The sequence below is a fragment of the Diplotaxodon limnothrissa genome, unplaced genomic scaffold, assembly GCF_057381915.1.
Source record: "Diplotaxodon limnothrissa isolate DT_005_m unplaced genomic scaffold, D_limnothrissa_male_GT1.1 unmapped_scaffold_4, whole genome shotgun sequence".
In the NCBI taxonomy this organism is placed as follows: domain Eukaryota; kingdom Metazoa; phylum Chordata; class Actinopteri; order Cichliformes; family Cichlidae; genus Diplotaxodon; species Diplotaxodon limnothrissa.
Window position 1 is genome coordinate 2,434,926 of NW_028188558.1, and position 15,685 is coordinate 2,450,610.

General features: G+C 39.4%; 2 protein-coding genes across 4 annotated transcripts in view; one reads left to right on the plus strand and one right to left on the minus strand.

Moving 5' to 3' along the window:
* The window catches only part of LOC146606877 (protein NLRC3-like), a 563,637-nt gene that overhangs the window by 299,210 nt on the left and 248,742 nt on the right, over positions 1-15,685 (plus strand). The window lies entirely within an intron of this gene.
* The window catches only part of LOC146606884 (protein NLRC3-like), a 501,574-nt gene that overhangs the window by 116,882 nt on the left and 369,007 nt on the right, over positions 1-15,685 (minus strand). The window contains exons 3-7 of one of the 3 annotated variants that reach the window (XM_085349326.1): positions 14,860-14,938; positions 14,512-14,698; positions 12,586-14,383; positions 11,500-11,673; positions 11,047-11,220 (exon numbers count right to left, since the gene is read on the minus strand). In XM_085349326.1, the coding sequence (XP_085205452.1) occupies positions 11,047-11,220; positions 11,500-11,673; positions 12,586-14,383; positions 14,512-14,698; positions 14,860-14,938 (2,412 nt within the window). The remainder of the gene's footprint in view (positions 1-11,046; positions 11,221-11,499; positions 11,674-12,585; positions 14,384-14,511; positions 14,699-14,859; positions 14,939-15,685) is intronic. The other 2 variants (XM_085349324.1, XM_085349328.1) reach the window with 2 other exon arrangements.

The following is a 15,685-nucleotide window of genomic DNA, read 5'->3' on the forward strand; positions in this document are numbered from 1 at the left end:
TAAAATAGAATAAAGATTAGAAGAACAATACTGTGAATGCTTTTCAAGCATTCACACTAACTAGAAAAATTTGCATTTCCTGCGAAAATGCAGTGTGGATGCTTAAAGCTGAAGCTGTATGCAAAAAGTAGCTGAAAAAGCTGAAAAGTTGCAGAAATTGTAAAAACTTTGCAGAAGCAAAAGAAGTTTGCTAAAATGGAATAACTTAGCAGAACTGCAATATCTTAGAGGAAACATAATACTTGGCAGAGATACAATAGCATAGCAGAATTTAGCAGAAATATTGTAACTTACCAGAAACATGATAACTTCTCAAAAATACAAGAATTTAGGAGAAATAGTATAAAATAACAGAAAGAATATATTTAGCCAAAAATACTTAAACATTACAGAAACACTATGATTTAGAAAAATAGTACAACAGAGCAGAAATATTGTGATTTACCAGAGACACTGTGATGAACTATGAATATTGTAATTTTAAATTAAGACTATGTTTTAGCACAAATATTATAATTTGGCAGAAATACTATAATTTAGCAGAAATACTATATTAAGCACAAATCCTATAAAAAGCAGAAATGGTATGATTAAGCATAAATACTACATTTAGTAGAAATACTTTGTTTTAGCACAAATCCCATAAAAAGCAGAAATACTGTACTATGATTTAGTAGAAAAACTATAATTAATCAGAAATACTAAATTTAGCAGAAATACTATATTAAGCACAAATCTTATAAAAAGCAGAAATACTATATTAAGCACAAATCCTATAAAAGCAGAAATAGTATATTAAGCACAAATCCTATAAAATAGCAGAAATAGTATGATTTAGCACAATAGTAATAAGTTAAACAGAAAAATTGGAAAAGCAAAATGGACAGCTGAAAAAATGCTGAACATGCTGAGGGTCCCTCAAATATACTTGTTAAATGACAAAAATCTGAAAAGAAAATTATGACAGCCACACAATTACAAATATGTACACATGAGGAAACACACATGCACAGAGAGACACACACACAAGATCCAATTCAGTCAACCAGTCTAACTATATTCAATTTAAATCCTTCAATGACATGCTGCCAAATAAGGGCAGGGTCCTCTCTCTCCCACTAAACACACACACACACACACACACACACACACACACACACACACACACACACACACAGAGGGAGAGAGCTGCCGAATTTAAATCCACCAATCAGAGTGGCTGTTTACGTTTTCCCGCCAAAACAGGTGCCTCTTTTTACACACGCAGCACAGAGAGGCACAGGATTATTGCAGTCTATTTCTCATAGTGAGGACTCCCCTCAAACAAATGACCATAATTTCCTAACTGTAGGGGCTAGAACGGTCATTCTTACACCGTTTTGTTCAGAAGAGATGGGGGAATCTTCAAGTGTTGACAATTTATCATTCAAATATGAATTTTTAGAGATATATGACATGGATGACTTATTGACTTAGAAGCCACGAATTCCCCCAATATGCAAATTTGAATGGCTGAGGCCACATATATGATTGGCTGGCTGGGAAGCCATGCAGGCCCTGATTTGTGGATTTGAATTCCTCAGCCCTGATATGATTGGCTGGCTTAGAAGCCATGAAGGCCCCAATATGCAAATTTGAATGCCTCAGGACACATATATGATTGGCTGGGAAGCCGTGCAGGCCCTGATTTGAAAATTTGAATGTCTCAGTCCTCAGAGAGGATTGGCTGCCTGGGGACCTGGCAGATATATATATAGAAATACTATGATTAAGCATAAATACTACATTTAGTAGAAATACTATGTTTTAGCACAAATACTATAAAAAGCAGAAATACTATAATTTAGCAGAAATACTATATTAGGCACAAATAGTATAAAAAGCAGAAATACTATATTAGGCACAAATCCTATAAAAAGCAGAAATACTATAATTTAGCAGAAATACTATATTAAGCACAAATCCTATAAAAAGCAGAAATGGTATGATTAAGCATAAATACTACATTTAGTAGAAATACTATGTTTTAGCACAAATACTATAAAAAGCAGAAATACTATAATTTAGCAGAAATACTATATTAAGCACAAATCCTATTAAAAGCAGAAATAGTATGATTTAGCACAATAGTAATAAGTTAAACAGAAAAATCGGAAAAGCAAAATGGACAGCTGAAAAAATGCTGAACATGCTGAGGGTCCCTCAAATATACTTGTTAAATGAAAAAAATCAGCAAAAAAAATATATAACAGCCACACAATCAGAAATATGTACACATAAGGAAACACACATGCACAGAGAGACACACACACAAGATCCAATTCAGTCAACCAGTCTAAATATATTGAATTTGAAGCTTAGAATGAGGTCATCCCATTAAAAGCCTTTCTCTCTCTCTCTCTGTCTGTCACACACACACACACACACACACACACACACACACACACACACACACACACAGAGGGAGAGAGAAGTAAGTTTCTAGGTCAGCCTGGGAGCTGCTGAATTTGAATCCACCAATCAGAGAGCCTGTGCACTCTTTCCCGACAAAACAGGTGCATCTTTTTACACATGCAGCACAGAGAGGCACAGGATTATTGCAGCCTATTTCTCATAGTGACGACTCCCCTCAAACAAATGACCATAATTTCCTAACCGTAGGGGCTAGAAGGGTCATTCTTACACCGTTTTGTTCAGAAGAGATGGGGGAATCTTCAAGTGTTGACAATTTATCATTAAAATATGAATTTTTAGAGATATATGACATGGATGACTTGTTGACTTAGAAGCCACGAATTCCCCAATATGCAAATTTGAATACCTGGAGCCCACATACATGATTGGCTGGCTGGGAAGCTGTGCAGGCCCTGATTTGTGGATTTGAATTCCTCAGCCCTGATATGATTGGCTGGCTTAGAAGCCATGAAGGCCCCAATATGCAAATTTGAATGCCTCAGGACACATATATGATTGGCTGGGAAGCCGTGCAGGCCCTGATTTGAAAATTTGAATGTCTCAGTCCTCAGAGAGGATTGGCTGCCTGGGGACCTGGCAGATATATATATAGAAATACTATGATTAAGCATAAATACTACATTTAGTAGAAATACTATGTTTTCGCACAAATACTATAAAAAAGCAGAAATACTATAATTTAGCAGAAATACTATATTAGGCACAAATAGTATAAAAAGCAGAAATACTATATTAGGCACAAATCCTATAAAAAGCAGAAATACTATATTAGGCACAAATCCTATAAAAAGCAGAAATACTATATTAGGCACAAATAGTATAAAAAGCAGAAATACTATAATTTAGCAGAAATACTACATTTAGTAGAAATACTATGTTTTAGCACAAATAGTATAAAAAGCAGAAATACTGTAATTTAGCAGAAATACTATATTAGGCACAAATCTTATAAAATAGCAGAAATAGTATGATTTAGCACAATAGTAATAAGTTAAACAGAAAAATTGGAAAAGCAAAATGGACAGCTGAAAAAATGCTGAACATGCTGAGGGTCCCTCAAATATACTTGTTAAATGAAAAAATCAGCAAAAAAATGCACAGGGAGAGAGAAGTAAGTTTCTAGGTCAGCCTGGGAGCTGCTGAATTTGAATCCACCAATCAGAGAGCCTGTGTACTTTTTCCCGCCAAAACATGTGCCTCTTTTTACACACGCAGCACAGAGAGGCACAGGATTATTGCAGCCTATTTCTCATAGTGAGGACTCCCCTCAAACAAATGACCATAATTTCCAAACCGTAGGGGCTAGAGCGGTCATTCTTACACCGTTTTGTTCAGAAGAGATGGGGGAATCTTCCAGTGTTTACAATTTATCATTAAAATATGAATTATTAAAGATATTAGACTTCTAATGCACCATAACTGAGCAGAGCGAAGCAAAAACTGCCTTGACTTGCCCTCAAACAACGCTTTGTAACTCGAAATCTATTTGGAGTATCGATATCATTCTTTCACCGTAAGAGACAGCAGGCTTTGGTGAACAGTCATAGAAATTTTCAGGTCTCTGTGGAAATCCAACAAAAAGTTATGACGAGAGAAAAAAGTGGTTCATTTCCACAGTTTGAAATCTGAAGAAATCTGAGCGAAGGACAAATTTCCTACCCTCAAACAAGTCCAACTCATTTCAGAACGGTAATAGGTGAGAAAGAAATTCTTGAATTGTGAGCGTCAGGAGTGTCTGAAGATATACGGGGACAAGCCTCATGTCTTAACTTTGCTTCATTAAGGAGATATGACGATTCGAATATGCCTCTCATTACAGAAATGCAGCGATGATTTTGAACAAGCTCTCCATTCACTTTATATGGAGAGTTTTCTGACATTGTGTTGGTCTGAGGAGATTTGCAAAAATTCTATAAATCCCACAACAATGATAGTGACATTTCCTGAAAGCCAGCAAAAATACCTACGTTTTGATATATAATTTGTGGAAGTTGAGTGAAAATTGAGCAAGTAGCAAACAGTTGTTCGGACATGAAGAGAAGACTGCAAAAGCTTCAGTGGCACACTGGAAGCCAAGAGCATAGCAACCATAACAACGCATGTATTTTGTGAAAAATCACAATTTTGCAACTCAAAACTTTAAGAGGCATAAAAGTAAAACAGTAAAACATTTGAAAAAGCTGAATCATACCTGAATAGCCCAATAATTTGTGAACATTTTAAAATTTGAATGGTTGTTCTAGGTGAAAGTATGAGGAAGTAGTTAAGTTTCAAAAACAAGCAAAATTTAGCAGAATTGCAGAAGTTTCCCATTCATTTCAATGGGACAAATTAAAGGAAAAAAGCTTAATATTTTAAAAAGTATAATAGTTAAAAATAGCAAAAGTCATAGCAGGAATTAGCAAAAATAGCAGAATAGTTTAAAATTTGAACGGTGAAAATCGGCTGAAAATTGTGGAAGTAGTTTAACGGCGAAAAGTGTACGGAAGCAACTAGAATAAAGTATAAAGAATAAAGAGAAACAGGAACTCAATAGTGTGGATGCTTAAGCATCCACACAATAATAAAGATTCGAATAACAATACTGTGAATGCTTTTCAAGCATTCACACTAATAAAGATTAGAAGAACAATACTGTGAATGCTTTTCAAGCATTCACACTAATAATAATAAAGATTAGAAGAACAATACTGTGAATGCTTTTCAAGCATTCACACTAATAATAATAAAGATTAGAAGAACAATACTGTGAATGCTTTTCAAGCATTCACACTAATAATGCAGCAGTCGGAGCCACGTGGTTAGTGAGATGATTGCTAAAGCAGGGAAGCCATTCACAGAAGGTGGATTTGTCTAAAGGTGCATGTTGCAGGCTGCAAATATAGTCTGTCCGGGAAAGAAAGGTCAGTTTAGCAACATCAGCCTTTCTGCCAACACCGCAGCAGCTCGCATTTCTGACCTGTCAAGTGACATTTATGACCAACTGTGTGAGAAAGCCAAATGTTTCAGTGTATACTCAGTCGCTCTTGATGAGACCACAGACATCACCGACACTGCCCAGCTCCCAATGTATGTCCGTGGTGTTGATGACAGTTTTGAAGTGATGGAGGAGCTGCTCACAGTAATTCCAATGCATGGCCAGACCACCGCTCAGCAGATATTTACAAGCTGTGTAATGCCATTGAGAATGTTGGTTTGCCATGGAAGAGGTTTGTTGGAATAACAACAGATGGAGCGCCATCAATGACAGGGAGGAAAAATGGACTGGTGGCACAAAACAAACTGGAAGAGGAAGGCGTGGAGGAGGCCATTGCTCTGCACTGCATCATCCATCAGCAGGTCCTTTGCAGCAAATGCCTGAAGTTTGACAATGTGATGTCTATTGTTGTGAAATGCATCAACCAAATCAGATCCAGGGGCTTAAAGCACCGAAGGTTCTGAGCTTTTTTAGAGGAAATGGAGTCAGAATATGGGGATGTGCTCAACTTCACTGAGGTACGTTGGCTCAGCAGGGGAAATGTATTAAAGAGACTTTTTGAGTTGAGAGCAGAAGTGAAGCCTTCATGGAGAAGGATGGAGTTAGTGTTCCTGTGCTAACTGATCCCAAATGGCTCATGGACTCAGCTTTTCTTGTTGATATGACACATGAGCTTAATGTACTGAACAAGACGTTACAAGGCCAGGGGCAACTTGTCAGTGCTGCCTATGACAACGTGAGAGCATTCTCCACAAAACTGGCGCTCTGGAAAGCTCAGCTCTCTCAGACAAACCTTTGCCATTTCCCAGCATGCAAGGCACTCGTGGATGCAGGCACACCATTCAGTGCTGACAAGTATGTTGATGTCATTTTGAGGCTACAGGAGGAATTTGATCACAGATTTGCTGACTTCAAGACACACAGAGCCACCTTTCAAATTTTTGCAGACCCCTTCTCCTTTGATGTGCAAGATGACCCTTCTGTGCTTCAAATGGAGCTCATTGAGCTGCAGTGCAACTCTGAACTCAAAGCAAAGTTCAGGGAGGTGAGTGGAAAAGCAGACAAGCTTGGACAATTTTTGAGAGGATTGAGCCCTAGTTTCCCTCGGCTTTCCCGAATGTTTAACCGGACCATGTGCCTTTTTGGTAGCACATACTTGTGCCAAAAGCTCTTCTCCACTTTGAACTTCAATAAGTCCAAGTACAGGTCCAGACTTACGGATGATCATCTTCAAGACATACTGAGGGTCGCAACTGCTTCCTCCCTCAGGCCAAATCTGGCTCGGCTATGTGAGAGGAAACGCTGCCAGGTCTCTAGCAGCAAGGAGTAGGCAAGAGAAGCCATGTTCAGAAGAACAGTTCATTTTCTACAGTGTTCCATTCATGTTCAGAAGAAGGTTATAGAACTGTTAATACAGACATTTCAATCTAAATACAGCAGATATAGAAGACTGAAAGATACACACATGTTCACTGACTAAAAATATCTTATTATTATTTTATTTATGTATTACAGATTGATTTATTTTCTTATTAATTCTTAATTTGTTTATTTATTTTTCATATTTTGTGTTAAAAAAATAAAAATAAAGAGATTTGAGAAGAATGGAAGTTTTTTAACCATGCCTTTCTTGTGGAAAACCTAATGCGGCCCAGCCTCACCCAGACTCTGCCTGCAGCGGCCCCCAGCTAAATTGAGCTGTACGGAGCCCCGCAGGGGACATGGGAGAAAAAAAAATTAGGGAGAAAAAAAAAATTAGGGAGAAAAAATTATTTGGGAGAAAAAAAAAACTAGGGAGAAAAAAAAATTAAGAGTGACTTTTGCGAGATCTCGCAAAACAAACTCGGGATCTCGCAAAAGTATTGCGAGATCCCGCAAAACTTTCTCGCGAAAGTTGAATTCCAACAATGGCGGCAGCTACTTAGTTGTAATATTACTCTTTCTGGGTCACAAAATACACTTTTAAGATATTTTGAGGCGTGAATGTAGTTTTGTAAACGTCAGATACCTGCTCGGTTTACAAGACATCACATATTTGCAAAAGTGCTCCGACGTTTTTGGAGATCTGACACCCACTAGCTCGAAGCTAACGGGAGGTCGAGACCTACTACAGCCGGGAAGAACACTGCTTTCCCGGCACATCGTGCCTCGACCTCCCGGTCAGCTTCGAGCTGGCGGCAACTAGCTCGAAGCTAACGGGAGGTCGAGACCTACTACAGCCGGGAGGAACACCGCTTTCCCGGCACATCGTGCCTCGACCTCCCGGTCGGCTTCGAGCTGGCGGCCTCCGAAGAATGCGGCTAAAACTTTTGCGATATCTCGCAATACTTTTGCGAGATCTCGAGTTTGTTTTGCGAGATCTCGCAAAAGTCCGTCTTAATTTTTTTTTTTCCTCCCTAATTTTTTATTTTTTCTCCCTAATTTTTTTTTCTCCCATGTCCCCTGTGGGGCTCCGTAAGTTTGAGACCCCTGTCCTACACCATAAATCAGTAAGAGAGGGTACGACCTCTCTCATTGCCCCAAGTGGTGTGTGCATGCCAGAGCACTCTGGAAGGCACACAGAGTCTTTACAGACTACTCAGGATCAAACCTCTATCATTATGCAATCGATTATAAAACTCTAAGCATATATGAGTAAATATTTCTAAGCATAAATGACAATCAACAATATAAACCTTACAGCTAGTTTTAATAACAGAATTCATTTGTTTCTCAAATGAGAAAGAGCTATCGAGAAACACTCCTAAATCTTTAGTTCTTAACTTTTCCAGTGGGCCAAGGTCAACATTATCTGCCAATGGTAAATAGGCTGCTGTTATTAACTAATGCTAATTTGACGTGAATTAGCATTATGCACTAATGCTAACACTTACTTTTTAACAATGTGAGTAGCTAATGCTAACACTATTTCCCTTAACTTTATAACAATGTGAACGGCTAATGCTAACACTCTTTTTCCTAGCATTACAACATCTGAGCTGCTAATGCTAAGTAGGCTGCCATTAGCACCTACGTCTAATTTAAGGCAAATACGCATTAGAACCTAATGCTCATATCGTTTTCCTTTGCTTTATAACAATGTGAGCAGCTACTGCTAAATAGCATTAGCTAATAACAGCAGTCTAATTTAATGCAAGTTAGCCTCATTTGCATTACAACGATGTGAGGAGTTAATGCTCAGTATGCTGCCATTAGCGGCTAATTCTAATTAGGGGTGAATAATTATTACCAGCTAATGCTAATATCGTATTCTCTTCCCTTTTAACAATGTGAGCAGCTAGTGCTAGGTAGGCTGATGCTAGCAGCTAATGCTAAAGCTAATTTATTGTGAATTAGCATCACATTAGTGAGGAGTTAATGCTAAGTAGACTGCCATTAGCAGGTAATGCTAATTTTAGGTTAATAGGAATTGGCAGCTAATGCTAATACCATATTTTCTTGCTTTAACCCTTTAAAACTGGTCAGAGTGGGCACACTCCGTTTTGCGCAACTATTTTTAAATCCCGGTAGCACTGTAACCACGTGAGCTAGCGCAATAATTTTTTTGCATATGAAACCTGAGGAGTTGTACTTACATCTTATGCCATCAGCTTGTCCTAGGTTACAGTTTCCTTCCACATATGCTTAGGACTCATATTGCACTGCTGGAAATAGTTTATTTTGATGCATATGCTGTTATTTTGCAAATTTGCACTATAATATTTATTTTTTCGTTTTTCCTGCAGTATATAAAAATTGGTGTATTTCAAAAATAAAACTATGAAGGCACTCAAAATAAATTTCCTGTGGTGGGAAACTATTTTGTGCAACTTTTTTGTATTTACAGTTTTGAGGGATAAGCCTCTTAAATTTCTCTATCTAGAAATATATGTTAAAAAAACGATTTTCAATTTTTTTGTAGTTTATTGCACTTTTTTGCAATTTATGTAATTACTATGTACTTAATACATACATATTATAAAAATTTAGGCTGTAATGGTTGTATTGATGTATAGCAACTTGAAATGCTCCCAACAATGGCTCTACAGCATGTAAAAATATAATATAAGCTCTGGCGGACTTGGTTCTATGGTAGGTCTTAAAGGGTTAAATCAATATCAGTAGCTAATCCAATTGTTCAGTCTGACGTCAGGTGAAGTCATTTTTATGCATTTAAGAGCTGCTTTGAATTCAACCTTACAAACTGAACATTAGAACTATCCTCTTCTCCAGGATTTTCCTGATTTAACATTTCAATATGATTCATTTTTGTTCTCTACACCTGCCGTCATCACTTCAATTATTCCCACTGTGGATTTGATCATATTGTTTTCCCAGCATCTCTACATTTTCCCATCCATACGACCTGTAGCTCATTAACACTATTAATACTGGAAACTGCTGTTGAAGCCTGATGGTGACACTTTCGGGTGAAGAAGTGAATCGCAGTAACAGGACTGGCTGGCTTATGATACACTGGACATTTCCAGCGCTTTGTTTTCTCTGCTCACAGACAACACAGATACACGCATGTATATACAGCCCACGTCCAGCTCTGCATGCACTCCTTCTGCTCCATTTCTATAGAGAATAAACAACGTAACACAATCATTCTCCATTGTTTTCAACTCAACCAGCTGCATTTAATGGAGTTTGAATTTACTTTACAACAGCTGCTGTTGTTTCCTGTCTGCATCCATGTTCTTTATTGTACTCCACACATTCTGAACTGGTGTAGTTCTTCCTAAAGTACTGCAGTATTCCTGCCAGTACATCCTTTTAGTTTTCCTAACTGTTTCCTCTGATGCTCGTTGCTATTCTTTCCTCAATGCAAATTCATGCTAAGCTCCTTCATATCCATCCCTGTTTCTAAACCTGTAATAATTGCTTTAATGTGTCTTTGGCCTAATTATGAGTCTGTCCATATGTTTTTAGTTCCCCACTTGCTTTGGTTTCTTAGCTCTGATTCTCTGAAATTGATCCTTGAAATCATTTACTGGCATCTCTCCCTCTCACTCCCACTATCCCCAGAACACCAGAGTATTCATCTCCTGGTTTATCCTATGGCCTCTTTACATTTTCTCCAATCATCCCTGTTTCTAGAGTCTCGCCCCATCTGCAGGCAGTCCAAGAGAAACTGCCTCTGCCATTTTCTTCTTCTTAATCTTTGATTTTTCTCTTCACTTTCTCCATTGGGTCTTCTTAGACGCACTTTCCAGAAAGCAGCAACATTTTTTGTGCCCCATTTTTCAAATTGTGCATCTTACTTCAGCTTAATGTGTTTCCTGTTTTGTTTTTACACAGGTCATGTAAAAGAAATCCTACCAGAGACTCGACAAAGCTGAACTGAAAGACAGCACGGGCAATAAATCAGAGCAGCACAGAACTTAAGCTCATGGTCCATAGAAGCTGGGCTCTACAGGTGTACCAGGACAAGCTTAGTGTAAGTCCCTCGAAAAAGTTTCACTTGTGCTGTTTCGGTGTAAATTACTGGTTTGTTTGAACAATTTCATCAGCTGAACCATAAATACTCCAAAACAATTTCTTTGTGACTCAGTGTGATTTTTCATTTTGTAATATTAGCATGTCAAACTCGGAAAAGACTGAATCCTGACCTGAGAATCCCAAGTGTACACTTTGGACTTTCCACTGCAGAAAACAGAAGCTTCAGTCCTAAATCCTGGAGGTTGTTGTTACCCAGATCCAGCTCTGTCAGATGGGAGGACTGGGAGCTCAGGACTGAGGACAGAGCTTCACAGCTTCTGTCTGACAGGTTACAGCCACTCAGTCTGAAGAAAGGATGACAAGAAGACATGAAACACTTGTGTTAAAAGTATATTCATGGTCCATGAGGAGCTACTACATTTATAGTATGTCAACACTGTTCCAGGACATGCTGGAATCCTTATTGCCTCATGTTACAAAAGACAAATGTGGCAGTTTACTGTGACTTGCATGGATTCATTAAATCAAATAAAAAAAACATACACACAATGTTAATTTTTTCCAAATGAAATTGATTAAATGATGTTAATTGATGAAAAAAAATCGATATTGCTTGATCTGACCTCAGCGTTTCCAGTTTGCAGTATTGACTCTTTATCCCAGCAGACAGAAGCTTCAGTCCTGAATCCTGCAGGTTGTTGTTACCCAGGTCCAGCTCTGTCAGATGGGAGGACTGGGAGCTCAGGACTGAGGACAGAGCTTCACAGCTTCTGTCTGACAGGTTACAGCCACTCAGTCTGAAATCAAGGTGGAAGGGAGACAAGATCAACCAAACAAATCAGAGCTTTATTGCTTTTTTGTTGTTTTTAAGCAGAAATCAGTGAGATGCTGGTAGATTATGTTCCTTTGGTTTATTACCCAACAACACACACATACACTAATATTTGTGACTTTTGTAATAGTAGCATTTACAATGCAAAGCAACAGCGATCACAGATTGAAGGGGCCTGAATAAAACTACAATGCAGTGATTTTTAAGATGACCTGTTCTTCCAATTTCCAACAACAGATTTCTCCAACCTTACAGTTAAAAATAATTCTTTATCTCATACTGAATCTTGGTGCACCTCCCCCAGTTTATTAAAATGAAGAGGTACTGAAGTTGCTGTAAGTGATGTGTGATGCCACTGATTTCCTTTCTGATCCAATACAAAGTAAAATTCAGGCTGGTATCTGCGATACTGATGAAAACTATTCCTTCAGAATCAATACAAGACATCATAAGAAAATATGATGTTTTGTATAACATAAAAAGCCTGAATTTTAAAATATTCAGTTAATAATCAAAAACAGATGTGACTGAAAATAATAAAACTGAGAAACATTTTATGGCCATTCGATCCTTTTACAACCATTGAGAGAGCTTGGTTGGCATAGCCGGCAATACGTTGGATAGTAATAAGTCCGGTGGGTGATGGGCTCCACCAGGGCTGCCCTTTGTCACTGATTCTGTTCATAAATTTTATGTTTAAAGGCTGTTTCAAAAGTTCATTCAAGTTACAATATTGTGGTCAAAAGTTCTCCTTTTTTCTTTTATACTATACAACTACGCTGTCTCATGGTTTTAGGACATGGATCTGTCATGGAAGAAATCTATGACCACTTTTAATCAACATTTTAAAAATAAACATGATCACAGATTTACTCACAGAGCTTTGTTGGAGGCTTTGACCACTGGCAGCAGCCTCAGAAGAGCCTCCTCTGAAGCAGAGTATTTCTTCAGGTCAAACACATCCAGATCTTTTTCTGATGACAGTAAGATGAAGACCAGAGCTGACCACTGAGCAGGAGACAGTTCATCTGTGGAGAGACGTCCTGATCTCAGGGACTGTTGGATCTCCTCCACTAGAGAACGATCATTCAGTTCATTCAGACAGTGGATCAGATTGATGCTTTTCTCTGCAGACAGATTCTCACTGAGCTTCTCCTTGATGTACTGGACTGTTTCCTGATTAGTCTGTGAGCTACTTCCTGTCTGTGTCAGCAGACCTCGTAGGAGAGTCTGATTGGTCTGCAGTGAAAGACCCAGGAGGAAGCGGAGGAACAAGTCCAGGTGTCCATTTGGACTCTGTAAGGCCTTGTCCACAGCACTCTGGTAGAAGTGTTTCTTTGCAGATTCTCCTGTTTCAGACTTCTTGGATGTTGTTTGTTGTTGTTCCAGCAGATTGAGTCCAGAGTTGATGAAGGTCAGATGGACATGAAGAGCAGCCAGAAACTCCTGAACACTCAGATGGATGAAGCAGAACACCTTGTCCTGGTACAGTCCTCTCTCCTCTTTAAAGATCTGTGTGAACACTCCTGAGTACACTGAGGCTGCTCTGATATCGATGCCACACTCTGTCAGGTCTGATTCATAGAAGATCAGGTTTCCTTTCTGCAGCTGATCAAAAGCCAGTTTTCCCAGAGACTCCATCATCTTCCTGCTCTCTGGACTCCAGTGTGGATCTGTCTCAGCTCCTCCATCATACTTGACCTTCTTCACTTTGGCCTGAACCACCAGGAAGTGGATGTACATCTCAGTCAGGGTCTTGGGCAGCTGTCCTCCCTCTCTGGTTTCCAGCACATCCTCCAGAACTGTAGCAGTGATCCAGCAGAAGACTGGGATGTGGCACATGATGTGGAGGCTTCGTGATGTCTTGATGTGGGAGATGATCCTGCTGGCCTGCTCCTCATCTCTGAATCTCTTCCTGAAGTACTCCTCCTTCTGTGGGTCAGTGAACCCTCTGACCTCTGTAACCATGCCAACACAGTCAGGAGGGATCTGATTGGCTGCTGCAGGTCGTGTGGTTATCCAGAGGCGAGCAGAGGGAAGCAGTTTCCCCCTGATGAGGTTTATCAGCAGCACATCCACTGAGGTGGACTTTCTAGGGTCAGTTAGGATTGTAGTTTTGTGGAAGTCCAGAGGAAGTCGACACTCATCCAGACCATCAAAGATGAACACAACCTGGAAGTCTTCAAAGCTGCAGATTCCTGCTTCTTTGGTTTCAGTAAAGAAGTGATGAACAAGTCCCACCAAGCTGGACTTTTCCTCTTTCAGCACATTCAGCTCTCTGAAAGTGAATGGAAATATGAACTGGATGTCCTGGTTGGCTTTGTCTTCAGCCCAGTCCAGGCTGTGTTTCTGTGTTAAGACTGTTTTCCCAATGCCAGCCACTCCCTTTGTCAGCACTGTTCTGATTGGTTCATCTCTGCCAGGTGAGGCTTTAAAGATGTCTTCTTGTCTGATTGTTGTTTCTGGTCTGTCTGGTTTCCTGGATGCTGTTTCAATCTGTCTGACCTCATGTTCATCATTGACCTCTGCAGTCCCTCCCTCTGTGATGTAGAGCTCTGTGTATATCTGATTCAGGAGGGTTGGGTTTCCTGCTTTAGCGATGCCCTCAAACACACACTGGAACTTCTTCTTCAGGGTGGATTTAAGGTTACGATGACAAACTGCAGCTTGAAGTTCTGAATGAGAAGAAAAATAAACACTCAATTCCAAAAAGAACTAATCTTTAAAACATGTTGCTCCATCTTCCATCTCTGGAAAATGTTCATTTATCCAGCAGCTTAAATCTTTAGATAAATCCTCTTACTGCTCTGCAGACGGTCAGCCAGCTCCTCCTGCTTCATTCTCCTCAGGAAGTCCACTGTGATCTTCACAAACGCCTCTCTGCTGCTGCTCCTCTGACTCTCTAAGCATTCTGGGTAACCTGGACTCAGAACCTTCTGGATCTTCTTCAGCTCGTTCTTCACAAAAGTGATGATGTTGTCCTCCAGCAGCTGGAACAGAATATTTATGAATGAGCCAATCAGACTGAAATCATGGAGCCAAACATCAGATCCATGTTGGACACACTGACGATCCACTGGTCTACAAAGAGCAGCATGGAGATGACTGTGAACAGAACAGATGTAACAGTAGTTGTTGTACATGTACAGACCATAAATATGGAGTCCAGCTGTGTTTGATGCTGCTGGGCAGACTGACCACTGGGAACCTCTGAGCTCTGCTGCTCCACTCTGTGGAGGAACCATGAAGGATTAGATCAACACAGGATAAAGATCCAGGAGTTTCTGCTCAAATAACTTCATCTGAATCAAGTCTGTCAAGTTTTAAACTCTCAGATTGTGAACATATCAGTAATTTTCAGTCTGTTTTCATGGACGTCCTTTCAGTGGTGATGTCAGGGATGATTTTGAAGAAGCTCATCAAACTGAACCATCAGCAGATCACTGCTCCAAAACCAGAACATGATCCGAGTCTCCCTCCACCACCAGAACACCAGCTTTACTAACGTGGTAGATCAGTGTAGTACAGATCAATAACTGATGAGTCATTTGATCAAAATCACTGAGTGCTTCACGTCTGACCCTCTGATGCTTCTGTAGACATTTTGCATATTTAATGAATGTCTGACAGTTTTACATTCATTCTATGAACACAGTGGAAATGTTGTGTTATAGTCTCCATGTTGTTTCCAGCATCATAAATTCTTAAGTTCAGAAAATTAGATTCTTTCTTCACAGCTGAAAAACAACAACATTTATTCTCTATTGAAATCTGCATCGTCCACTCCAAAGGTCACAATCTGAAGGTAACATCTGGTTTTGTTCCCTGTGGTTAACTCTGAGCATCAGTATGGTGGGATTTATCCACTACATCCACACCACTGTGGTTCAGTGTTGTCCTGATGGAGTAACAGCAGCCAGTATGATCCAGGCTTTAGCTGCTGGGTCTCTGTGTGACCTCTCAGACTGTTTAACAGA